The sequence below is a fragment of the Asterias amurensis genome, chromosome 1 (assembly GCF_032118995.1).
Source record: "Asterias amurensis chromosome 1, ASM3211899v1".
In the NCBI taxonomy this organism is placed as follows: Eukaryota; Metazoa; Echinodermata; class Asteroidea; order Forcipulatida; family Asteriidae; genus Asterias; species Asterias amurensis.
This window is the reverse complement of record NC_092648.1, coordinates 25670399-25697722: the sequence shown is the minus strand read 5'-3', so window position 1 is coordinate 25697722 and position 27324 is coordinate 25670399. Positions and strand designations below refer to the sequence as shown.

At 37.8% G+C, this 27324-nt stretch overlaps 2 protein-coding genes across 2 annotated transcripts; both read right to left on the bottom strand.

The window, feature by feature from the left end:
* Positions 1–1697: 1697 nt before the first annotated feature.
* On the bottom strand, positions 1698–5657 carry LOC139940926 (uncharacterized). The gene is made up of 3 exons (XM_071937362.1): positions 5467–5657; positions 4377–4542; positions 1698–3062 (listed from the first exon to the last, which is right to left on the bottom strand). The coding sequence occupies exons 1-3, from the start codon at positions 5655–5657 to the stop codon at positions 1698–1700; spliced, it is 1722 nt and encodes a 573-aa protein (XP_071793463.1).
* A 6171-nt stretch (positions 5658–11828) lies between these two features.
* LOC139934529 (uncharacterized) lies at positions 11829–24710 on the bottom strand. Its single transcript, XM_071928788.1, has 11 exons — positions 24458–24710; positions 23953–24090; positions 21593–21615; positions 21467–21498; positions 20254–20311; positions 18863–18962; positions 17800–17911; positions 17025–17067; positions 16441–16511; positions 15483–15591; positions 11829–14294 (listed from the first exon to the last, which is right to left on the bottom strand). Exons 1-11 carry the CDS (start codon positions 24708–24710, stop codon positions 14094–14096), a joined length of 1140 nt encoding a protein of 379 aa, XP_071784889.1. The 3' UTR covers positions 11829–14093.
* Between the last annotated feature and the right edge of the window lie 2614 nt (positions 24711–27324).

The following is a 27324-nucleotide window of genomic DNA, read 5'->3' as shown; positions in this document are numbered from 1 at the left end:
AAGTGTTGTAAAAAGTAGAATACAATGATCTACACAATTAATATCCATCGAAATTGCGTAGTTTTCCTTTTACGTCTTCGACTAACGCGGTCGGCATTCTGATTGCATTCTGAATCCGGTAAGGATTGTGGCATTCAACCTGGAGGTAAACAAGATTGTCTTTTATGATTCCTGTCAGGAAATCAAAAAGAAGCCTTGTAACCATGTTGCAATAGGTTTCAATATACCACAATCATTATGAATTTGTGAGGGTTGTGAAATACAAATCTCTCCCCCAATCCGCACCTCGTTATAAATTCAAGAACTCATTCATCCATATGTACCATGACCCCCCTCCGTTCCAGATGTACATGTACCTCTCAACTAGCCACATAATCACTCGCACTATTAAAGTCATATGGCCACTGCTCATTCATATATTATTTACCGTCACTCATACTTGCCGCACAACATCAGAACTGGTCTCCAAACGAGAACATGTTCAAACATCTGCTGAAAACTTACCGGTTTACTCATTTATTTTTGTAAAGCGCTTCGTGACTGTTGTGTGAATCGCTATAAAGTGCCGTTCATTATTATCATTAGCCTCGTACTATCTTAAAGACAGTGGACACTTTTGGTAATTACTCAAAATAATTATCAGCATAAAACCTCACTTGGTAACGAGTAATGGGGAGAGGTTGATAGTATAAAACATTATGAGAAACGACTCCCTCTGAAGTGACGTAGTTTTCGAGAAAGAAGTAATTTTCCACGAATTTGATTTCGAGACCTCAAGTTTAGAATTTGAGGTATCGAAATCAAGCATCTGAAAGCACACAACTTCGGGTGACAAGGTTGTTTTTCCTTTCATAGTTATCTCATAGCAACACCGACGACCAACAACCGAGCTCAAATTTTCACGGGTTTGTTATGTTATGCATTATGTTGAGATACACCAAGAGAGAAGACTTGATTTTAACAATTACCAAGAGTGTCCAGCGTCTTTAATTTAACAAAATTAACATTTCACTCTCTTGTCAGAGTGGTGGTAGGTCTCTTTGAAAAATCAATCTGCAAGAGTGGTATGAGCGGACAAATAGAGTGTTTTTCACTCTGTTTCCTCTTGAGAGAACCACACGCGTGTTTAAACCCAATAATGTATTGAAGACGGAAAATAGTGAACAAGTCAATCGTAGAGGCTTTCAACCATGGTTTACCGTGTTAGGCCCATGTACATTATTATACCGGTGCATTCTGAAACCGGTACGGATTGTTGCAAACCTCATTCAATACAAATCAACAGCAAATATACAGAGCATTTTGTTGACAACAAGCAGAGGCTGTTATTATGAAAACTAATGCAAAACATTATTATGTAGATACATTTTTTTAGTGTAATAGTTATAAGAGTACAAAACAAGTAAAACAGGCAATGCCCTTTTCGAAACCACGGCTTCGGCTTTGGATTCGGTTTTAGGCTCCTTCTTCTCGTCTGAGGCCCTTGGAGCTTACTCAAAGCACGCTCAATATTGTCAAAACAAGCCGAGGGGCCAAGCTAGCCTAAGCCGAATCTGGACAGCCCAGACCGTGGATTCGAAAAGGGTATGTAAAGACAGGAAATGGCGTGTAATGTACATTGTCAAACCGAATTTATCTCATCTTCTTCATCCTTGTCCCATACGTCTCTTCGCCTTTTTTTCGACTCTGTTTCTGCTTTAGGATTTATCGTCCCGGGATTGTAACTGGGAATCGGAGCCAGACCAATCTTCAAAATCTGATATGATGTCATTGATGGCATCGTTGACCAGCTCACCACGAACCGACGCAACTGAATCCTCTACCCGGTATCGACCCTCCGCTTTGGGATTAACATCACGGGGTGTTTCGCTACGTTTTTCGGTAGAGGCAACCCGAGCCGTATTGGGCTCCTCTTTGACACCGCGATCGTGTTTCTTATTGAAAATGACTGTCAGTTCATCCTTTTTGTCTTCATTTGGACTTTCAATTATGACCTCGCATTTTGGTGAAGGACTTCGCGGGGTTTCGGAGAAGGTACGGCTAGGATTTCGTCTGTACTGAGGGTGCTTAGGAACACCACCGGCTGGAGTAGGACTACGTGCGTCGTTTGGCGGTGCAGGTGAGCGGGCATCGCGGGCTTTGGCAGTTGGTTTGGCATCGGTATCCGCGTATTGGTAAAGGTATTCCCCTTCGTCGTCGACATCGACGGCCCAGTGAGAGGAGATACTTGCCACTATCTGCAGCGATTGCTCCGTCTGGATACTGACATGCTTCCGCTGTCGCAACTTGGGCCCCACGAACCCGGAGAGAAAACGGGAGGCGAACCAGGGGGTTGTGGATGGCTGCTGCTGCGGACCGGGGTGTTTGGGCAGGCTCTCTTGTGGTTCATCTACGGGTTCAACATCTTCAAGATCAATTATTGACGGGGGATGATGCTCCGGAGTCACCCTCACTCTTGCCATCCTTTGGTGCCGGTACTCTTGAAGAATCACCGAGAGGCGGTACAGCTGTAGCATGGTCAGCAAGGCATTCTTGAACGTGAAGAAAAGGAACGGGATCGAGATGGGGATTTCTGGGTTGAAGATAAGATAAAGACGGGTGCCCAGGAACGGTAAATCCTGCATGGTCATGGTGACCAAGATAGCCCAGACCTCGGTGCCGCAGAAAAGGTGACACACTCCGAAGTTCCCTCTGTGATCTACGTGAGGTTGTTCCCTCAAGATGCTACCAGTGCCAGCTACTCTGGGCTTCCGCGATTTGGTTAGAGTCAGGCTCAGGGTGAACTGCGGCAGGCTCCAAGTCCACACGGTCAGAATAATGAGCACTTGGACGTACGTGTAGATGCCGTAGACCATGATCTCTGCTTTCAGACCCTCCGTCACGAACTCCAAGATGTCTGCCGCCATGCCGATCTGCACCAGAAGAAGTTGAGAGAGCTGATCTCGCGAGAGGTCGCCCTTTGGGAGTAGCCATCTACCAAGGATGAGCATGAAGAGCAGGGTTTGGTGAAGGACGAGCGTCCAATCTTGCAGGCTCAAATGTAGGTCTGATACAACCGGTACCTGTAAAACACAACACCAATATCGACTTGAGTTATGCTGTTCAAACCATTCCAATGAAAAAAGGCAATGTGAGACTTTTTATTTAGGCAGTGTTGTGTTGTTAATAAATAAATACAATTGTATGCATCCATTTGGCAGGGGTCCATGATCGTGTTGGGTGTTAGACTGGTCCCCTGTCTCTAGGACAAAGACCGGGTACTTGCTTTTTTGAACCAGTTATTTCATTGGATACAATCATTTAATTGGATAAACGTAGAGTGACGTAAGCTTTCTATGTGTTTTGATTGGTCTGAGGTGATGTTTGGCAGCTGCCCAATTGAAAAATAATTTGATTACAATAAAAACCATCCATCGCCACAAGATAACAGTAACGAAGTGGGAACAAATAGCGTCATTTAGCTAACAATTATTGCTATCGACATTACAGTAATTGATATTGAAAATGATGATAAGCAAACCACTGGTTGGCATGAAAGGCCGAGTATTAGCAAAACATGTTGTTTGTTTCATTTTGTTTCAAAAAACCGGTTTGCATTTGCTATGGATGTTTATTGGTCTTTTGTTTTTAGAACTGCAAGCCTGTTTAATACCTTATAAATAATTATAGAATTAGGCAATCAAACTAACCGGTACAAATTTATTTCAAAAGATAGCGGGCTTTTTTTTTGCCGAAAATCCGGATTGGTTATGACCACGCATGAAAAGGACAACCCAATATTTGAATGCACCATCTTATAAACATATCAACAGTAACGTTTCTCAGATTAAGGTTCGGAGATAAAAGAATGACATCCTATTATTTAACCACAGTTCTTCAAAGTGGAATAAATTCCCCAAAATGCTCTATACAATCAAAAGTTTGTATTGTCACTTTAAGAGTGCTTACCAAGCGTATATTACCTTGTCCTTTAAAGGCAGTGGACACTATTGGTAATTACTCAAAATAACTATAAGCATTAAAACTTACTTGGGAACGAGTTAATGGGGGTAGTATAAAACATTGCGAGAAAAGGCTTCCTCTGAAGTAACGTGGTTCTCGAGAAAGGCGTAATTTCCGCCGAATTTGACTTTGAGACCTCATAATTAGATTTTAAGGTCCCGAAATCAGGCATCTGAAAGCTCACACAACTTCGTGCGACAAGGGTGTTTTTTTCTGTCATTTTGATCTCGCAACTTCGACGACCAATTGAGTTCAAATTTCCACAGGTTTGTTATTTTGTGCATTATGTTGAGCTACACCAAGTGAGAACACTGGTCTTTGACAATTACCAAAGCTGTTCTGTGTCTTAAAAAATTGTACAATTTGTGTCTTACCCTGAATCCAAACAAAGGTGGTAGGCTTATCAGGGGGAATGTAGATGTATTACATGTGTTGTTGGGATCCATGAAGACATCTTTTCTGGTTTCAAACGACTCGAGTTCCAGTTTCCAGAGGCAGGGAACGGAGCAAAGCAGGAACAGACAAACGGTTGGAGAAAACCTGCAGTTAAAAAAAAAATATGTGAATTTAGAATTTCTGGAAAACGTATTTGATATGTTTATTATTGTAATAACCAATCCTATCTAATTGGTCATATAAGCTTAAAGGCACTGGACATTATTGGTAAATACTCAAAATAATTGTTCGCATAAAAACCTACATGGTTACGAGCGATAGAGAGCTGTAGATAGTATAAAACATTGTGGGGAACGGCTCCCTCTAAAGAAATGTGTATGGTTTTTGAGGAAGAGGTAATTTCTCACTCAAATAATAAAAGACTTCAGCTGAAGCCTTTTATTGTGCATCTGAAAGGATGTTTTTTTCGTTAACTTCTTTCTACTGCAAATTCGATGACAATTGAGCCCAAACGTTCACAGGTTTGTTGTTTTATGTATATGTTGGGATACACTGGAAGTGAGAAGACTGGTCGTTGATAATTACGAAACGTGTCTAGTGCCTTTAACAAGATAGTGAGTTAATTGAATTTCACAAACAAACGGTGGTTCTTAGCACCCCCCCCCCCCAAAAAAAAAAAAAGGGAGGCGGAATCACCCGACAACATCAAGCAAAAAAAAAAAACATGAACCTATTAGAAATACTTTCATCAAACTTCTCAGTTGATTTAGTATTTCCACGATGCAAATTTCGAGTTTTTAATTTGATACCTCAAGTCATAATAATATTTATAGACCACAATGGTCTTCACGATGTGTTTCTATCCCACAGGCCCGGGATGCAGTGTCCTTTATGGAGCCACATCGCCATGCTCGTGAATTTAGCCTTCGAGAAAGACTCTGCTAGGGCCAAAACGTCAGACCCCTAACTCATTTTGCATTTATACCATAGGCCCTTTTGGTGAAAAGTTGCTTTTAACAGCTTATTCTATTTTATCATCGTGAAATTACATCGATGTTTTTCACTCACCATTTCCAAGTGCCGTGTTTTTTCACTTTGGTCGTGAAGACTCCCTCGAAAAAGATGAACAGGAGGAACAAAAGCCACATCAACAAATAAATCTCGTTGTCTTTGCTGATCAACCAAACACTCACACCAGCGTGCAGAGAGAACAGTGCACGGACCAGAGCTCCCTTGAAGACAATCCCAAATTTCCCCATCTTCACTCCCCTTGTGAGGACAGGGGGCTGCGACGAGAAGCACACCCGGGTTCAATGGGAAATTATGAAGCGGTTGAAAGACGGCACTTAAAACATCATCACTCCTTTTAGATCCTATCAGCTAAAGCAGTAGTCCCAGCCGATGTTTTTACCTTTCACCCAGGTAATAGTTAAAACCGAGAAGTATCCCGAAAAAAATCCGAAAACTTGTACTCCGCGATAGTACAATAGCAAGACAGTTAAAAATAATATCTAAAGAACAAACTCTACCTGGCAAGTAGACACACAGTCATGGTGTTTCCGCAAACCAAATATACATGTATAATAAAACACTATCATTAGTAGACGAATCTCGACATGTAATAGTTCCATGAGACTCACAGATGATGCAAATCTTTATCAGTGCTTGGCTTTTACTCTAATGGTGAGATAGAATTGATTGTGCGATTAGTCCTTCACTTTGAAGCGCAAACTCAATATTAATATTCCAAAAATGATCAGTGCGAACGCCCGTGCGATTTCAAAAGTCCAGCTCGATTGCGAGAGTCAGGGTGGAGATGCCTGCCGGAAAAAGTGACGAATCTCCCGGCAACCTAGCCCCCTATAAAGCGATGAACTCCCCTGAGATCCTTCAAACTGCCGTCAGAACATTATTAATAGTACAAACGACACCTCAACACTCCATAAACCTCCATAATTGGCACTTTCAGATATGATCCATCCAATCGAAGTCACTTGTAGAAAGCACTGGTGAAAACACATCATTTTACAAAGAATAACAATAATTTTAATTGATTACTGGTAAACCCATCGAGGATTGATAACCTACTTTGGAATCAGCAAGACTTGTCCGTGAAGCGGTTGTCAAGTCAGAGCCGGACTGAAGATGTGTTGATATCATTGTCAGGTGGTGATTAGACTTGATTCTAGTCCCTAATTTATATCTGCTGTCAAAATGTAGCCGTACAAAAAATTCCCTATCCCGCGTTGCGGCACATGTGGTTGGGGGAGTTTTCTGCTGAAGGACCCACACGGGATCGGGACTTGAATCAAGTCTATGTGGTGATGGGTGCTTTATCACTGCGGGGACAGTGTTTAATAGGATAGACGATGACGATATTAATGTTTGCTGAGGGCGGGAATTGGATTGCAATAATGCTTGACTCCTTTTTTAATTTCAAGTTCAGAAACGACGTTTATGCAAGTACAAACGAAAGCAAGTGATTTTTTTAAATATTTTTATTTCGCAATATATCGCATCATGCAAAAGAACGACCAATGTTTTCTTTAAATGAGCATCTGAAGGGTTTCATTATAAAACAGCAGAGCAATGTTTAAATTATACAACTTTATATTATTCCAATATCATGCGCTGCAATCTGCAGCCAGATGTGCAAGTCATTCTGTCTGCTTCTGCTTGGCGCGTCGTGGCTGAGTGGTCTACTTCACCGGACCCATGGCTCTGGTGTTGTCAGCAGAATGTTGGTTCGAATCCCGGTCGCAATGCACTTCACCATAATTGCTTCGTAAACAGTTGGAAAGGTATAGTTTATTATAATGTACCAGCCAGGTTCCTTTCGTAATACCCACGATTGTGAGGGTGGTAACCGGTTACCCTGTTTCAGCCACAGGCTTGGGTCGACAGCTGAATCAGTAAATGACAGACTGTAAACGTTTTGTTTAAAACATCATGGTCGAAAATGGCAATGTTTCAGGCAAGAGTTTGCGAATTGTAAATTCATGACAATTAGAAAACAATCGCGGAGTTATTAATTTGTAACATACAAGTCATCATGCCATTAACATCATACAATTGAAATTTCAAGCGAGAAAAATGAGAATCTAGGGCATAAAACAAGATCTGATGTGAAATATTATTACAAACGAGAACACGGCACTTCCTTGTTAAAGGCAATTGTCAAAGACCAGTATTTTGTCTTGGTGTATCCCAACACGCATGAAAAAAAAAACACTTTTCTGGAATTTTTTTTCTCAATATTGGACATCAAAGTTGCAAGACAATAATGAAAAAACACACCCTTGTTCAACAAAATGTGTGTGCTTTCAGTTGCTTATAAAAGGCTTCAGCTAAAGTCTTTTATTATTGTTTTTAGTGAGACATAATATTCACCTTTTTCTAAAAAACTACATAACCTTAGAGGGAGCCGTTTCTCACATTTTTGTATATTATCATGATTTCTCCATTGCTCGTTACGAAGTAAGTCTTTGTGCTAAACATTATTATGAGTAATTACTATTTAGTGTCCAGTGCCTTTAAAAAATGACATTCTGTAATCTGCCCTTACATTTTTCTCAGACTTCACTGATTCACGTCTTTACCGTCAAATGCATCGCGGCTCTGATCACTCAATTATAGGAAGCATTACTCAATCAGAGTGCTGCCATTAGTACTACACTGCACCAGTTACGAGAAATGTACAGTCAAGTCCAATCCATCATACTTGAACATCCTGGCAAAGCTTTCTTGTTTTTCCTTTTCTTACTATAGATAAGCATGATGGAAGATCGGGGAGGCATTATTCCAACAATAAACAGAATTTAATTAACTTGTGGCGTTCGGGTTTTCTAGTCTTGTTTTTATTGGATGAAGGAAACGGATGAGGCAAGTCCCATGACGGGGCAATGGGAGGGTGTTTTGATTTTTTGCTGGGAGTGAATTTTAAAACAGCGACACGTTTAGCCTTCACTTGTGCATGTTTCAACCTATTGCAAAACAGTTCGGTTGTTTTTACATAATAGTTGACAGCAAATAATATTTAGACCTCTTCCATAAAACAATGTATTTGCCTTTGTATCAATATTTAGGAATTTTTTTGTAATTATGTTACGCAAATATTTAGACCTCATTCATGTTTATACGTAAACAATGTATATGACTTTATACCAACGTTTATTTCGCTTAATTATTTCCAGCTGTTTATTTTAATATCTTAACGAGAATTGGAAAAATATTTAAAATGTAAAAAGAAAAGGAAAAAAATACAGCACTTATTTCGTTCCCTCTGAATCTTTTTGTTCCCTCAGATAATTTTATAATATAGGCCTACCTAAAAATATAATTTAACTCCCTCGATATCATTTCGTTCCCACAAAATAATTTGTTATTTCGTTCGTGTGAACACCGATGTGTGTTAAGCACTGTGTACTCAGAACTTTCCCGAGTCATGTGAAAGCAAATATCACTAGGCACATTACTCGGGTTGGATTCGAACCAACGACCCGTGCAATTCTAGAGCAGTGCCTTACCAACTATAGACTACCGAGATTGCCCGGTAGCTAATAGAGTTAGTTCGAATAATATGTCTTGAACATTACAATATTGACATCCATCTTGTTGAAATCAACGGTTCTTTTCAGACCCACCCCAACGATAGAGATAGACATAACATGGTGTTACCGCAAACCTTTCCATATCGTATTTCCACCATGCAAAGTTTCAAAACCATGCAAAGTTTAAAACTGTTATTTTTTTTTTCAACCTGTCCCTTTATGAGGCCCCTTGGCGAAAAGCTATACCGCAATCAAAATTTCCTAGAAAGAGAAGAGAACGCACAGTGCGGCTTATACTCAATCAAGGCCTATATGGGCCAATTGTTTCATGGAGATGATTCAGCAGAAACTATTGCAAAGCAGATACACCATTTAAAATAGTCCACGTAATATGTTTATTTGGCTTGCAACTTCCTTTTTTAAGCATTGTGTTCCGAATGCCATTTGCAGCTAGTGTAATTGAGCCGCACGAAACGACACGGAGCAAAACAAGTATATCGTTTTAAGTAAGAATTAGTAGGTCCACCAGGCACCAAGCACGAATACGGCCAAATTTGATGTGTTTTTTTAGAGACCGTTCCCACTGAAAGATGAAAGATGTGAAGCCGGGTTTTGTGTCTAGTCTGCAACCAAATTAGCCCAAATGAAGCCGGCGCCTTTGAGGCTGCAAATGATTGGTTTGTCCTTGCATGATCAACATAATTAATACCAGCCCTGCACTGGATTCACTGAGGAAACAAAAACGAGTATCCGTGCCTTGTAGAAATTGCACCAAAGATCAACTCCTATAAGTGATGAAGTAAACAATAGCTCTCTTGCCACAGCCGCATTTAGAGCGACTGAGCCGTCTAATTTGTGTACCGAGTAATTATCTATATTAATTGTGTCCATAGCAGTGGCGTAACTAGACATTTTCATTTGGTGGGGCAAGTGGGGGCAAAGATTAAATTTGGGGGGGGGGGGGGGGCAAAGAAGTGCAAGATTATTATTAAATATGTTAGCTGATATATAGTTGATACACACCAATGCAGTTCTAAAACAGTCTATAGTCAGCATGTAACAAAAGATTGCGAAAACAACAAAATCTTAGAGAACATGTCGTTTTGTATAAGATAAAACTTTTTGACTGTATAAAAGGATTAAATTACCAACTGTGGTCAACAAGTACAAATTTAGAGTTGTACACGGTATTCTCAACTAGGCTTTGTGGGTGTGTAAATACCCAAAACATAATAATATTAGGCCAAGTAAAAAATTTTTACTCGGCCTTATTGTAACAAGTGTAAGCCAAAAATACAGGATCGAAATTGTGGGTGTTTAATAATCACATTTTAGTTATGAAACGGATATTTAAAAATAATAGGCCTACCTCTCAATTGCACCGCTTGCTTCAAAGGAGAAGAAATGGTCTAAGCAACCTTTTTCGCTGGCCATTTTTGTGCTGTAGTAAATTTCTCTGTAGTGCATCTGACCATGGAGGTAGAAATTTCTACCTCCATGATCTGACTTTGTGTTTACGGAGCTATTGGTCTGCGTTCAGACCACCACGAATTTAACAGAACTTTGTCACATCCTGCACTCTCTGTAACCGCAAAACCACAACAAACATTTACCGCCAATACGATCGCGCGCGCGTTTCCACGCATTTTTCATGTTATAGTCCACATAGGGCCTACTGATAATGAATAAAAGTTTTCCGTTTTACGGCAGCATTTTATGCAGCCTTAAACGATTTATATATAAGGCCTATAAGAATATACTTATCTCTGATTTCATATGGGGGGCAAGAGGGGGGGGGCAAGGGTTCTGAGCGGGGGGGGGGGGGGCGCCGTTGGTAGTTGCTGTTTTTTTTATTATCCCTATAACGGTTTCTATTTTCCATTCTTAATTTTTTTTCTTCTCGAGTTAGGTTTTGGTGTATGTCTCTTTTTACAATTATTTTTTAAGTGGTCACAGCTGGTCTGTTTTTACATTTGCATTTTAAAGTATTGAAAGTTTCTATTGTATATTGTATACTTTTATAAATGTATATTGTATCTTTCTATAATGAGTAGGGTAAATTGCCTTAGCTTTCGAGTCAAATCTGACCTTCTTCAGAGGCATTAAACAAGTACTAAGAAAATAAATATCAATTTATAGAAACAAAATTGTTATGAAAAGAACAAATATGGAGTGGGAAACGATAAGATGGATATGGTTATGACAATTAAAAACAAGATACAAGCAAATCAATGGGATCACCCCGAAGGGATACACAATCCTATATTGTATATTTCTATAATTGCTTTCCATTTTTCAACGTAGTACACTGGCGTGCTTATTTAAAATTTCTCAAAAACAAAACTGAACTGTTTTTTATGGTCGTTCAAGTGTTGTTTGTAAAAACGCTCATTTCCACAAAATACCACCCAAAAAATTGGTTCCTCTCCACTGTAAACTCTACAACGTGGAAATGTTGTAACACTATCGGTCATGCTTGGATGCATTGGTTTGATAGTGGCGCGGTGTACTGCATGGTCACGTGACTAGGTGCAGTGGGAGACTTTCCGTTTATTGCTACGTCATTCATTTAAAGACAGTGGACGCTATTGGTAATTGTCAAAGAAAAGTCTTTGCATAAAATAACAAACCTGTGAAAATTTGAGCTCAAAAGAAAAAGACCCAATTGTCACACGAAGTTGTGTGCTTTCAGATGCTCGATTTCGAGACCTCAAATTCTAAACTGGAGGTCTCGCGAAATCAAATTCGTGGAAAAATTGCCTCTTTCTCGAAAACTACGTCACTTCAGAGGGAGCCGTTTCTCACAATGTTTCTCACACTGATCAACTCAATAACATTTTAATGTCAATCCTCACAAATGAATCAACTCAAACTCTACAATTCAAAAGTCATTACCACCACTTTTATTTTCAAACCCCAAAACACGTGATATGTCCATCAATTGTTGTATATCATTTCTTTAACAGATTAAAGGGCAATAGGCGGGTTATATGCCCCTACTAACTAATAATAGAGTTTCAAATAGCACTTGTTTAAAGACACTGCAGATAATATGTCATTTTTAATATAACAAAATATAAAAAATTCAATCTGAAGCATGTGTTTCACTGAAAAGCAGATGATTTGGGGTATTCATTTTTGTTAAAGGCACTTGCACCTTTAGTAATTGTCAAAGACCAGTATTCTCACTTAGTGCACCCCAACATGTGAGCATTTCCACACCACCAATAATTGAAAGAGTGCGTTCACTCATAGGCCTATCAGCTAGTTTTCAGCGAAAAATATTCAACTTTTTTAAAGAGAAAAACACCAATAATGAAAGAGTGCATTCACTTAATAGATTTCTATAAAAAGTATTCAACTCTTCTGGAGAGATAGAATTCACTCAAATTCACTAGTTTTCAGTACCAAGTGTTCCACTCTTTAAAAAAAGATAACACCACTGATAAGTAAAAGAGTGCATCCACTCCAATCCTCTAGATTTCAGTGAACACTATTCAAATCTTTTAAAGACATGAGAACCAATGATAATTGCCAACAAATATTTTGAGTAATTACCTATAGCGTCCAGTGCCTTCAAAGACTTCCATGCCACCAATAATTGAAAGAGTGCATTCACTCCCATCTACTAGTTTCCAGTGAAAAGTATATTCAACTCTTTTAAAAAGATTTAACACCACTAAAAATTTAAAGATTTGGTTCACTCCAATCCTCCAGTGAAAAGCATTCAGCACTGATACTTTATTGAAAGAGTGCATTTACTCAATCCACCCGTTTTCAGAGATAAAAACAAATGATAATTGAAAGAGTTAGAATTCAGTGAAAAGAATCCAACTCCTTTAAAAGGAATAACACACAATCTTAAATTGGAAGAGTGCATTCACTATCCACTTCAGTTTTCAGTGTAAAGCGTTCAACTCAAAAGAGACAAACCCAGCACCACTTCTTGGAGGCGTTTATTGACTATGATCAACGAAAAACACCATTGGAATTGTTACAACGGTTTACTTGAAAAAAAAAACAGCTCAAAAGGACAGTTACCCATTTTTAGTTTGCTTTTGTTCTAATATTATTGCTAACTTTAAACGCATGTTGGGTTGATTCCACAAAGAGCTAAGATTGATCTCAACAGTGTACTAAAGTCCGAATTGCTAAGCTATGTGTGATAATTAATAATAATAATAACTGTATTTATATCGCGGCTATGCCAAAGGATACATCAACACAAAGCGCCAGGTACTTTTTCTGCAAGGTGAGTGGGACGAAATTTGAGTTTTGAGACCTAATCATTAGCGCCATGTAATGGTTTACAAAGTGCTGTGGCGCAATATGCTGCCAATCCAGCTAGGAACACCGGGGCGAACCCCTTCTCTTTTCGAAAAGTACACTGGGTTCTTTTACATGCGTTTACACATGTCTTGCTTAAGTGTCTTGCTTAAGGACACAACTGTCACGGCTGGGGATTCGAACCCACACTCTGCTTATCAGAAACACTAGAGATGTCACAATACAAATCACTATAGTGATATTTACAATTCATCTTAAAATGAACCTTAGTGTTTTGTGAAATCCAAGTCCTGGGGTTGGTTTCACAAATAGATAGGACTCGTCTTATCCTGAGCTAGGTCGAGTAATTCGTCCTAACTTAGGATGTATCCTAGGCAATATTAGAGTGGATTCCATAAAAAAACACTATTTTCTGATATATAACCACCTTAAAAGAACATTTATTTTGGGTTTTACCCATACACCGATGTGTGTAATAGAACTGTATACTCAGTACTTCCCCGAGCCCTGTGAAAAAATATCACAGACATATTACTCGACCACGACCCTTGCAATTCTTACCAACAGTGTCTTACCAACTACACTACCGAGATTGCCCAGTAGCTAGAGGCAGTTTGAATCTTATGTGTCCTTAAAAGAGATGATTGATAATTGACAACTGAAGAAAATTTCAGATAAAAAAAAAAAACAATTTTTGTTTTTGAGTTGAACCCTCCTACACTACATCTATAAAAACTGCCTTTTCTTATTTCACGCCATACGTCAGTGATTTGGTTACTACTTGGAAGTCATAGACTGAGAGCCATTATGAAAGCATGTTAAGAAAGTTTTAAGTAAGTATCTGATTTTAGGAATTCTTCAAGTGAACCATATGTATCTATCATCTCTGACGTGTCCTGTTGGTAAGGACCCGTCCAATGGTTTCACTGTTGCAGTAAAGCTGTAGGTTTTTATAACTGTTACTTCTGGTATTCCTGCACAAAGCCCTTCCGTTACATACTTTGGCAGATCTAGTTGAGTCAGATTACTGGTGTAGTAGCCAGCGATGGCATTGAATATCTGAGAAGAGGAAAAAAAAGAACAAGATATAGGGTTGATCAATTCTTCGTGAATTTTAATGTTTCCAATCAAAATGAAGTCTATTTCAATCTTTATGTTTATTTCTTGTCACAATTAAACAACTAATTCAAACCTGTAGGACAAAAGAATCGTACAAAGAGAAGACAACAAAGAATGTACAAGTCAAAACATTGGGAGATTTCTACCCATTCAAAAATCAAGTAGTTTAATAGCCTGTAGGCCGAACTTAAACTGATATTAAAAGAAAGTAACAAAAAACGTTTGTTTTGGATTGTGAAATCCCCACAAGGAAGGCACAAAAGAGCTGAATCAAAATTCAAGAATTAAAGGCAATGTGTACCATTGGTAATTACTCCAAAAATTAATAAAAATTAAAAAAAATTGGTCGGTAAAGAGCACTAGAGAGCTGTTGATATTATAAAACATTGTTGAAACGACCCTCTTAGAAGTAATGTAGATTTTAAGAAGGAAATAGGTTTCCGCCCACACATTTGAATCTGAGAAAGGTTTAAGGCATGAAGTCTTTATCAAGCATCTGAAAGCAGATGTTTATACAACGGCATTTTTTCTTTCCTTGTCTTCCTGAAAGTTTAGTGACCAATTGAGCCCAAATTGTCATAGGTTTGTTATCATATCCAAATGTTGAGAACTTGGGATACACCAAGTGTAGATACTGGTCTTTGACAATTACTAAAAGAATACCCTGCCTTTAAGTCAATGGTGGGACCTGAACCAAGGAGGGTCCCAAGAGGGGACAGGACAGGCAAGATACCACTAAGTCAAACTATCACTGGTACACAAATTACAAGCAGTGCCATGTACTTGCCACAACATAAACACAACCCTAAACGAAAAACTAACAACAACTTGTCATTGATTTGCACATAACACATAGTTTGGAGTTTCATAAATCACATGCTGCACTTTACTATGTAGGACTTACCAAAACTACAAATATTAACAAACAAAAAAAACACGAGGGGTATATGGCACCACCGAACAAAGATATAAGAGGGAGACCGCCAAATAGGTTTGGTAGAGCGCCAGCATGTTAATCCAGAGGTCAATTGTTCAAATCCTGCTCTAGTCAATTTGTCTTTGTTTAACCCCAAAACAAATATTTACAGACAGCATCTTGAGTTGGTGATAAGACGGAGACTGAGTTACCTTTTCAGCATTATACACCTCCACCAAGCTCTGGTACATCGGCCATTTTGGATCCCGAGCAAACTTGGTGCTGTTGACCTTATCTGTGCTGAACTGGATTATTCCCCATCTACAAAGAACAACAATTGGAAACATTCACAAGAAACAAGTGGCTACATAATTTATTGTTTGTGCCCAGAAGAATAGTGTAAGGGCTATGTCACCTGAGGCAATTTACAGGCAACCAGTTACAGGCAGTCTCCAAATGGAAAAGCTATTCCTTTATAATTACTGTAATTGTGATTATTGTTGTTAATCGTTGTGGTACCTTTTATGTGTAAAAACGCTATATAAATTAATAGTTGTTCACATTTCAATTTTCAGGTAATTTTCTTGGGGACTGGAAACTAAAGTTAGAAGAATGACTAATGGGCTACCATAGTGCTCAAGTAACATACACTGCAGTTGCTTGCCTCCAAGTTGCCCGCATAAGTTGCCTCCTGTGAATTGGCCCTAAGGTCCTTTTTCAAGACACACAAAGTATTTTTCTCCAGTAACAAAAGGTCATAATATTATTAAGCAAGAACATGGTTCCTGACAAATAAACTGTTACATTACTGTTTCATTTTGTTGCTAGAATTAGCCCCCCCCCCAATACATGCTTTCCCATTCCCATTCAGATTTTAACCTCCCTATAATGACTTATGAATGGCAGAAAACCTATGAAACTTTCACACTCTGTTTTCTTGCACACAATTGTGCACATTAATTACCTACGCCCTTCTTCGGGGCACATGACAATAATTTATATTAAAATCATAAAACAAGTAAACTGACTTTGAACAAATACTTCAATTGTTTGGATATTTACACTTATTTACACTTCAAAACCCCAGTACAGAATACTTCAACAAACACACTCTGAACTAACCGGTGACATGTGTTGTAGGTCCTACCCCTTAACAGTAAATAATCTCACCTTTCAGGTAGATGCATATTGATAACATGCTGCGGTGACCACACCCAGTTATCTTCAGGTAGGCCAGGTACCTGTTAAGACAAAACACATACGTATTACTTTTTCTAGTGTTACTTTTTCGTGTACATGGTGTTACTACAAAGCTTACATGTACTAGATTGTATCTCCACCTTGTAAAGTTAATAATAATAACAAATTCTTATATAGCGCATTTCACAATAAACCGTATCGATGCCCTTTACATTAGTCCCCTGGTCATTGGGCCAATAACATCCCTTTAATCTTTCTCAGCTCCCAATAGGGAGCATACAGCCCGAGCTGCCGTAGCCCTCCGAAGGCTTTATCATTCACAATATCAACCTCTACCCTCGCAGGTACCCATTTATATCCCTGGGTGAAGAGAAGCAATTATAGCAAAGTATCTTGCTCAAGGACACACAAGTCACGATCGGGGTTCGAACCCACACTCTGGTGACTTGGCATCAGAACTTGAATTTGGTGCTCTTAACAACTCGGCCGTGACACTCTACAAAGTTTCAAATCTTACTTAACTTTTCTCCCTAACCGGGATGAACATAACTGACCTTTTCATAGTGTCCATTTACATTTCTCACGTGCCACTCAACTCTGTAAACAAATTACAACAACCACTGTTTAAATAAATAAAATGTTAAAACCTTTCCATATTTCATGTTAAACCTTTTGGTAACTACAGAACTGAATAATGAAATACTTGGCCAAACAGTTACACAAGTGGTGTAGGCCTACTCTTATTCATTGATCAATTAATACAAAATCATAAATAATACCATCCAATGGAAAAACACCAATTTAGTTTTTGCTTCAATATTATTCACTGCAATAGAAAAAACAAAACCTGACAATTGTGCATAATAATTAAGAAAAACAAAGAACGAAAGAAACAACAACCAAAAGAAAGGCAAAAATCAAAGAATCATTTGTATTAAGATAACAAAATGACAACAAGGGAGAACATGTGTAAATCATACATAACATCTTTCTGGTAACTAAACCAAAGGGCTGTCAAAAAGGAATAGCACCCACAAGCCTGAAGATACCTGTGTAGAGATGACAATGAAGAAATAAAAAAATCCCATGCAGTCAAGAATGGACTGAAAATCCAATTCATATGCAAAGCCCCGGTCCAGGCATCAGGACAGGGTCCACAGAGGTTAAAGGCAGAGAAGAAACCACTGAGCCAACCTGAATACCAAATGTTGTATCGAAGAATTCTTCAAACAACCTGAACCATGATTTCATTGGTTTAAGGCACTGGACACTGTTAGTAACTACTCGATATAATAGTTAGCATAAAATAGAGAATAATTAGTGAACAACCTGCTGAAATTGATTCTCCATTGGTCCCCGTGTTTAGGTGGTGCCCTGGCCATGGTGTCACGCACAACAAGATCTTTCAACGGCATAGCGATCTCAACTGTCCAATACGAGTCTGAAAAAAAAATGAGAAATTTTATCTCTGAATGGTTAAAAACAAATGAAAGATGAAGGAAAAATATCGGCAAGTGCATAAAAAAAAACCTTCCATAAGGCTTCACAAGCCCAAACGAGACATATTAAAGGCAGTGGACACAATTGGTAATTACTTAAAATAATTATTAGCATAAAACCTTACTTGGTAACGAGTAATTGGGGGGCTGTTTATAAAACATTGTGAGAAACGGCTCCCACTGAAGTAACATAGTTTTTGAGAAAGAAGTAATTTTCCACGGATTTGTTTTTGAGACCTCAGAATTAGATATTGAGGTCCCGAAACCAAGCATCTGAAAGCGCACAACTTCGTGTGACAAGGGTTTTTTTTCTTTCATTATTATCTCACAACTTCGACAACCAATTGAGCTCAATTTTTCACAGGTTTGTGTTATTTAATGCAAATGTTGAGATACACCAAGTGAGAAGACTGGTCTTTGACAATTACCAATAGTGTCCAGTGTCTTTAAGGCACAAGCGATAAGAGACAATGCAAGGGGTCTATTGTTCCTTTGAAGAAAAAAATAATTTATCGGGGGTGCCTCTTACATTTCTCTGGTTGTTCGGTACACATTACAATACTGTAAAGGAATAACACTAATATAAATCACTACTTATTTCCAGTTACTTGATCTGTGTATCATAAACCAACAGAGGGCTCACTTCAACAGAACTCAGTACTAATTAAGTCAAGAGCTAACAAATGGGAAACCATTGTGTCTCTGAATGACTTTCGGAAATAGAGTACATGTCAAACAACTGTCAAATATCATTAGTATTGGGGGGGGTCTGTTAATTCCAGCAACATTTATAGCGTCCTCAAATGGTGGATTTATGCTCATCAAGAGGCAACTACTTGGAGGCAAGACTAGGCAAACGAGAAACCTCAGATTGTGTGATCATTGATTCCTACCTTTAATGTTAGGATTGTTGATCGATCCATCGACAAAGATGGCGCTCTTCATTGTTGGCATCTCAAAACTATTATTTGGTGAGCCGCCATTAATGTAAGGCTGTAACCAAAAGGTTGCATCATCAGAAAACAAGTTACTCCATATAAAAGGTTTCAATGTGCAAAAAACCTTACATCACAACAGGAAGAATACATCATCAGAAAAAAGGTTACATCATCAGAAAAAAGGTTACATCATCTGAAAAAGGTTACATCCTAGCAAAAAGGTTACATCATCAGAAAAAAGGTTACATCAAAGCAAAAATGTTACATCAAAGCACAAAGGTTACATCAAAGCAAAAAGGTTACATCAAAGCAAAATGGTTACATCAAAGCAAAAAGGTTACATCAAAGCAAAAAGGTTACATCATAGCAACAAAAATACATCATAGCAAAAATTTTACATCACACCAGAAAGGTTACATAATGATAGAAAAATAATGTTCAATGCAAAAAGGATACTTCATAACAATCATCAAACTTTGGAAGTCTCCTATGTTTTGTCAATATCATTATTTGGGATGCAAACTCTTTTAAATACTTTTTTGGGCAATAAATTGGCTGTGCATAGTGGTAGTAAAGCTTTGAAGTATTGGAATCCTCAGAGCACTATTTGATCATCTCTTATGATTAGTGTCATCTCTGAAAAGAACCAGTTGTTTTACTCAACGTCTTCAAGAAACATTCCCCACAAGTTGATCAGAGCTAACTGGCTGAAAATGTTGAGTAAAAGAACAAGTTCTTTTCAGAACCAACACTACTGAACCGAAATTATCAAATTGTAATACAGCAAAACTTCATAACATTTTACACAGTTTTGCAATTTTAAGCTAGTAAAATAAGTAAAACTCAATGGTGTTTGTTTCTGCAAATATTTTTGAAGAAACTGATCACTTGATCACTTACTATCTACATTTTTATCCATTCCAGTACTAGTCAACGCCTTTCAGCAACTAAACAAGGGTTGTGTGTGATGTGTCTCAGTTGGTAGACACTTGTGCATGGTGCTCTTAAAATTTACAAATGATGCAAGTAATACAAATTGAGTAAGATTTCTTGATTTAGTTTATCAAGACGTACAGATCAAGTGGTGTCACATTTGGTGTTGAGGGAACCATTACATGGACAGAGGAGCAGATGAAGGCCTGTCAAGACCCATACAACCAACTATGTGATGACACCAACCTGACCTATGAGGACATAGGCAATTGCATGCTAGACAGGAACATTTGGAAAGCCATCACAAAATTATCCAGTGACAGCTGTTGGAATGGTATGCTATTTCTATTTATCGATCCTGTTTTTTACAGATCGCTCTCTCCTACGACATGCAGAAACTACGAGATGCTTACCTTATTTAAAATGAGATCCCATGTTGTATTGATGGCATTGATTTCAAACTCCTTGTACCTGTCAAGTTCAAGTTTCAAAGTTCATTTATTTTCCACAGTCACAAAAAATAAAAGACATTATCGCTCAAGAGCGATCAGTTTAAAGATTACAATACAGTAAAGATATATCAAGATGAACATAAATATGACATTGCAGAGGGATTCATTTTAGAAGCAGAGCTTGGAGGCAATGGTCTCTAAAGACAGGTGTTAAAAAGCAGGGTATACTTTTGGTTATTGTCAAAGACCAGTAACCTCACTTGGTGTATCCCAACATACGCATAAAATAAAAATCAACAACAGTTTTGGTTCAATTGGTCATAATGAAAAGAAAAAAACCTAACTTGTTGAATATAATTGTAAGCTACTCAGATGCCTGAGAAAAGCCAAATCCCATATTCAAATTTTGGGGTGAAAAAAATACCTCTTTCAATAAAACCACATTAACTTAATGGTGGTTGTTTCTAACAAAGTTTTATGAAGTATCAACAGCCACCGGTGCTCTTTGCCAAATAATGTTTCATGGTAATAAGTTTTTGGAGTAGTTACCAAAGGTATACGGTCCTTTCAAAGAAGGAATGTATCAATGTTAAAGTCACCTGGAAATAGAATTTCTTTTCTTTCAAACATAAGAGTTATATGCTTACGAACAATAAAACAATTTTTTTAGTAATTGTTTGTCACGATTTATATGTTTAAAAAATATATAAAGTCTTCCTAACTTAGGATTAATCTTAGGACTTAGGACGGGTTCAGTTCCGTATCCAAATACGTAGGACGAATTGAACCCATCCTAAGTTAGGACGTATTACCCGTCCTAACTCGCGTTAGGATTAATCCCAGCGTTTCGTGAAATCGGCCGCAGGGTCATTATGTAGGTAAGCCATTTTTGACTCTCGGCTGTAAAAGCTGTGCGGCCCGGTGCATTTTTGACTCAAGTTATTTATTACTAAATGCAAATTTTGAGAGTAAAATGGTTATTAACCGGTATCTGCGATGTCTATTTGGACATAAAAAGGTAATAGTTGACATATTGAGATCATCCATTATTGGCTCTTTAAACTGTGAATTTGGGTTTGCAGAACCACTGCAGAAAATAATCTCTCCAATGTTTTGTGATGGTTTTGAAATGCATTCGGAGCTGAGAATGTGTGAAATAGAAAAACAAACTCACCAATGGGTACTCCAATCTGGATCTGTGAAAACCTAAAAACAATGAACCCCAAAACAAACATATTAAATTAACATTTCAACAAGTTGCAGAACTGCTCTCAAACTGAAGAAGAAAAGTTGCACTTACCTCAAAGTCATTGTCTTGGAAAACTGGAAGGGAAACAAAGAAAAGGGTTTGAGTAATTCCAGGCCTGACATGTTCTCTACCCAAGTAACTGGCCATCACATCACAATATAATAATTACAAAAAATAGTTAGTGGCATGATGTTTCAACTGCCTCTGATATAGTGAAATTGATATTCTTATAATAAACTCAAGGAAAGCACTCTGTGTCACATCACTTTACTCAGGTCATTTATAGGGCCACTGATTTTCCGTTTCAGAAAAGTGCAAATTCCGTTTGGCAAAAACATGAATTCCGTTTCAGGCACAAAAAATTCCGTTTCATGTTTTTTTAATTAGATAAAAGGTTGTTTAATACCCAGGGACACACTTATAAAAATAAATTTCAGATAAGTTCCACTGCTGACTTAGTAAAATGTTCATTTGAACTGACAAATTTCAAAAAAATACTCTAGTTTTTTTTTTTTTAAATCTGAATTATTTTGTATACTCCTGTTCGATGAAACGAAAACATGTAGTCAGGGTAAAAAGGTTGCACTGTGACTGCAGTATCAATGCACATGATGTGATAGACTTGATTCCAAGTCTAAAACTGCAGTTGATTCTCTGCATCAGCCACATTGTAGGCTAATGACAGTAGTGTATCCACAAGAGGGCGCTGTTTCAGCATGATCAAAGACTTGGGAACAAGTCTATGGACGTGACCGTTCTCCATCCACAAACAAAATGTCAGCCATTTTGTTTTCGCTTTGGCGACAGAATGTTGACAGTTTACGGTTTTATTTTAGAACTTTCCGAGATGAAAAAACATTGCATGGATCATTCCGTGTCAAATCACCCAAAAAAAAGACAATTTTAAACCCTACCCTCTTTAAATTTGCTCAAATTTTTTTTATGGGGTAATAATGGCTCAACAAGCTCAAATTTCAATTTTCAGCTCTATCCGATAAATGGTTTTCGCGCTACGGCATGCACTTTCTCGTTGATTTCGGTCAAAATGTGCCTGACCTCTGACATTCAAACAACCATAAATCGGTAACCATTGGGTCAAATTCGTTGAAATTGGTGTCTTTTGAAAGGAAATTGCATAAGCTTTCCAAATCTGCCATTACTTTTTTTGTAGGAACATGTTTAGGTTTAGTAACCTTTTGACCTTTACTTTGACCTTGGATTTGACCTTGTGGATCACGTGATCTGGAGATGAACTTCGGTGAAAATTTACTCCCATATGTTTTCTCAACAATATAAAAAAATTTGAGATATAATAATTTTGGCTTGCTTTCAGGCTCCGCTCAAAGTTGCCCTACTTGCCTATTCCTATTCAAAGTACATGTTCATTACATACATGTCCATACATATGTATACCATGATGTTGCTAGAGGTCCACTAGTCTCACTTGATATACATACGTATGGACATGTATGTTATGTACATGTACTTTGCGTAGGAATAGGCCAGTAGGGCAACTTTGAATTGAGCTTGAAGGCAAGCCAAAAATATTATAACTCTAATTTTTTGATGTTGTGGAGAAAAAATATGGGGGTAAATTTTCACCGAAGTTCATCTCCAGATCACGTGATCCACAAGGTCAAATTCAAGGTCAAAGTAGAGGTCAAAAGGTTATCATACCTAAACATGTTCCTACAAAAAAAATAAAGACATATTTGGAAAGCTTACACAATTTCCTTTTCAAAGACACCAATTTCAACCAATTTGACCCAAAGATTACCGATTTATGGTCATTTTAATGTCAGAGGTCAGGCGCATTTTGACCGAAATCAATGAGAAAGAGCATGTCGTAGCGCGAAAACCGTTTATCGGATAGAGCTGAAAATTAAAATTTGAGCTTGTTGAGCCATTATTACCCCATAAAAAAAATTTGAGCAAATTTGAAGAGGGTAGGGTTTAACCCATTGGGTGATTTGACACGGAATGACCCGTATGTGTTCTTATAGATCATAGGTAAGCTAGTTTGTGTATTATTGTTGGTAAAAGAGAGGGAGAAAATGCAATTTGGGTGAAAAAAAAATGTTAAAAACGTGCCGCGAATACTGCCCTTCGCTTAACCATGTTAACGTGTGTACATCATGTGTGTAAACATGGAGGATGGTGTGACGTAGAACAGAATGATCCACGGTTACGATCTCGTACTTTTTAATGGTCTGATTTCTGATGCTTTTTTAGTTTAACAAAAAGAATCTTGTTAAAGAATGCAATTTCAATAGTTTTGGCGTCATAAAAAAAAATAAAAAAAATCTAATTTTCTGAAATCCCGTTTTCCCTTTCAAAGGGCGGGTTCCGCGAATTCCGTCCGTTTTCCGCGATCGCGGAAAATCAGTGGCCCTACATTTACCTGTACGTACCTACAGAGTCATGTTTAGTTTGATTAGCGAAGACATCCGTCTCCTGTAGGTAGCCAGCAATGTAAAGGTATTTGTCATCGTATCTCAGCTTCGCCCAGGTATTAAGACGAGGTACAGGAAAGTCTGAACCTTGAATGTCTGGAGAAATACAAGTTTTTGTAGTTTCATTATATATAGGGGCCTACATGTGTCACCGTGGTCAAGTGGTTAGACTGCAGGACTTGCAATCACAAGGTTGTGGGTTCGAATCCCCCAGCTAACCGCTGACTTTACAATGAATAGAATAAATATTGTCACTCAGAGCATGGAGGTAGGATCCTACCTCCATGCTCAGAGCAAGTGTTTGCATGCCAACACACATCGTTTAGCCAAGCAAGTTTGCTTTAGCCAACAAGTTTTTTTTTTTTAATCAGCACCACAGCTGTCTAAGTATTATTTTTATTTTACTAAAAAAACATCTAATATTCTAATAATACTGCTAGTCTACCAAATCAATTATACACACCAACAAATGGTTCAGTCGGTGCAACATTTGTCCAGGCATCGTCATCCAGTTTTCCATCAACATAAATTACTTCGCCAGGTTCTAGACGATATACGATGTACGTCCGAGGCAATGGTAGGGTGCCACAGAATGGTGAACAAACTACAAGATCAAACTGTGAGAAAAGTATGGCTAATACAAAGAGAATTATAACGACTTTTGTACTTAATTTGGAGTCGTAAAATGAAGGAAACTTCACTTCGGAGGCTGCCATGATGTGCAGCGCCACCAAGCGGAAACACAAAGCCAATGGCTTTATGAGAGACTTTAATGGCCACGCCCACTCAGTCGGTCGAGAGGAACACCACGTTGGTTTTTATTTTCCACATATATAGGCTTATTACTGTTGAGAATTGTAAGACCAACTTAAGACGATGTTAACAAATAACCCCGTGCATCTGCTGTTCTACATTCATTGTGCACCGCATGCATTCAAGTTGCTGTGCTGGGTGGAAGTTTTGAGTTACCGGAGGTGGTGCTGTGCTGCCAGAAAGCGTTTTAAAAAGGCGTGGAAGAAGGCAAATGGGTCACACACTGGTGGGCAAATTAAAGTTCTTGCATCAACCACTCGGACTAAACACACGAGGACACGGAATCAGACTTCGAGACCCCCTTCTTGTGAAACTCACTGTCCCCAAGAAAATAATAAGGAAGCTGGGAAATGTAAATGTTAGGCCTTATGGAGGATTGCCGTAACTGGATTGCCCGGAGAATTGTGACATGGCCTTTATAATATCTCATTCTCAAGCAGGTCATACTTACATGATAATGAGATTTCATAATTAAGTGTAGAAATCACATCATAAAGTAAAGCCATAGGCCTACATGTGTCAAATTATGACTATATCGAGTCTGAAGTAGCGTATTTTTGAGAAGGGAATAATTTCTCACTTTAATTTTTGGACTTGAATTCGAGACCGCTGCTGTTTTATTTCTTCCAATATTCTCTCGAAATTTCGACAACCAAATGATTTAAAATGTTCACAGGTTTGCTATTTTATGCCTAATTATGTTAACCGATACACCAAGTTAGTGAGAGAAGAGGCTGGTCTTTAACAATAAATTACAAAAGGTGTGCCTTTAAAACGGTTTCGTTTTCGGCCGATGTATGTTTCATAAGAGTCATGTTTTGAAATTTTTGCCCAGTTCAGATCTCACCAAAGACCTTTTTTTAAGCTGTCAATCCAGAAACTTCCCAAGATCCATTCAACAAACACAACTATTACAACAACCCTGGTGAAACTTATTACTCTATTATTACATTTTCTAAAGAATATTCCCCTTTGGAGTTATGTAGTGCTCCATTGTGTACAAAATTCTGTAAAGCACGTTTAACATGCACTCACGTTCTATTTTTTACATCCATGCTCCGTGGGAGACATGTTTTGTTCATTCTTTTGTCCCTGCACTTGACATTTTTTTCAAATAATAACTTTATATCAAAATATCCTTGTGGAGAAGCCTCAATCTCTAAAGCAATAGCGACCTTTTTTTCCATCCCTTTTTTAACCTCGGTCCCCAAAACATAGCAAACAATAGAACTAAATGGCCGGTTATAAGTCAGATTTCTTTATGTTAAAAAAAACATAAACTCGTCAACACTGTAAAAAAAAAAACATCAAGTCCATTTAAAGGAACACGTTGCCTGGGATCGGACGAGTTGGTCTATAAAAAGCGTTTGAAACCGTTTTTATGTAATGCATATGGTTAAGAAAGGTGTTTTGAAAATAGAATATAATGATCCACACAAGTATCACTCAAAATTGCACGGTTTTCCTTTAACGTCGCCAACTAACACGGTCGGCCATTTATGGGAGTCAAACATTTGATCCCGTAAAATGGCCGACCGCGTTAGTTTGCGAGGTAAGAAAAACACGCAACTTCGAGGCATATGTATTCTGCTTTTACAATATCTTTCTACCCATTTTTATGCACTTTATAACAAATAGTTACAAAACACTTTTTAAAGATTAACTCGACCGATCCAAGGCAACGTTGAAACAATGTGAACGTACACATGTCTAAACAATGTAATTCTTTATGGTGTTGAATGATACGATTTTCACAAAGGAATAGTCCCTATCTTCACAGGTCCACACTTCGCACATTACACCAGTGACTTATTAATGCATGGGACACTTAATGTTAGCTTGCTTTTGATTTGTTTTAATTTTTTCATAAACATTACAACCTTTGTTTGCTGCTTATTAAAACGCTTTTAATGTTGTTAGATGCTCCATGTAAAACTCATTCTAATTGTAAATGTACAATATTGCTCAGAAAGAGCCAAATCATATTTGTGCCTGATAAAAGTCATAAAAGCCGGCTTTACAATAGCATGAGAACCCAAAACACCCTTAGCTTGTCGTTTGGGATAAAAAAATGTTTGGAACATCTTTCTGTTGTCTCTCTTTTCTATAAAAGCCATAGTAAAAATATCATTGGCATGAAATGTACAATAATATTTTCCAATATTAAATTTTGTATAAAGATTTTACATACAATATCTATCTACAAAATAAATGCAGTTCAACTTTTTAATTTCCAAAGAAGAGCCGTTTCTCAAGACGACTGCATATTATTTACAACATTTTGAACATTTTTTAAATATAAATGTTCAGAGATGAGCTCACACAACTTGATGGTATAAAGATGGCATTTGTGGAAAACTTCTCTTGAAATTTTTTGCATGAAATACTATAGTGTTTCAGAAACAATTAGATTGAAACTTGATGTTTTAACTTTAAAAACAGTGAACACTATTTTTTTATATTTTTTTTTATGACCCCGATTACCGATTGAACTTGAAATTAAAAAGTTCTTTGTAA

Coding starts and splice junctions, on each gene's coding strand:
- LOC139934529 (XM_071928788.1), bottom strand. CDS start 24,710: ATGGCAGCCTCCGAAGTGAAGTTTCCTTCATTTTACGACTCCAAATTA. Junction 17,912..18,862: donor CAACAATCCTAACATTAAAG/GTAGGAATCAAT, acceptor TTTTTTTTTCAG/ACTCGTATTGGACAGTTGAG. Junction 16,512..17,024: donor TAAATGGACACTATGAAAAG/GTCAGTTATGTT, acceptor TTGTCTTAACAG/GTACCTGGCCTACCTGAAGA.
- LOC139940926 (XM_071937362.1), bottom strand. CDS start 5,657: ATGGGGAAATTTGGGATTGTCTTCAAGGGAGCTCTGGTCCGTGCACTG. Junction 4,543..5,466: donor AAACACGGCACTTGGAAATG/GTGAGTGAAAAA, acceptor TTTTAACTGCAG/GTTTTCTCCAACCGTTTGTC. Junction 3,063..4,376: donor CACCTTTGTTTGGATTCAGG/GTAAGACACAAA, acceptor TGTGTTTTACAG/GTACCGGTTGTATCAGACCT.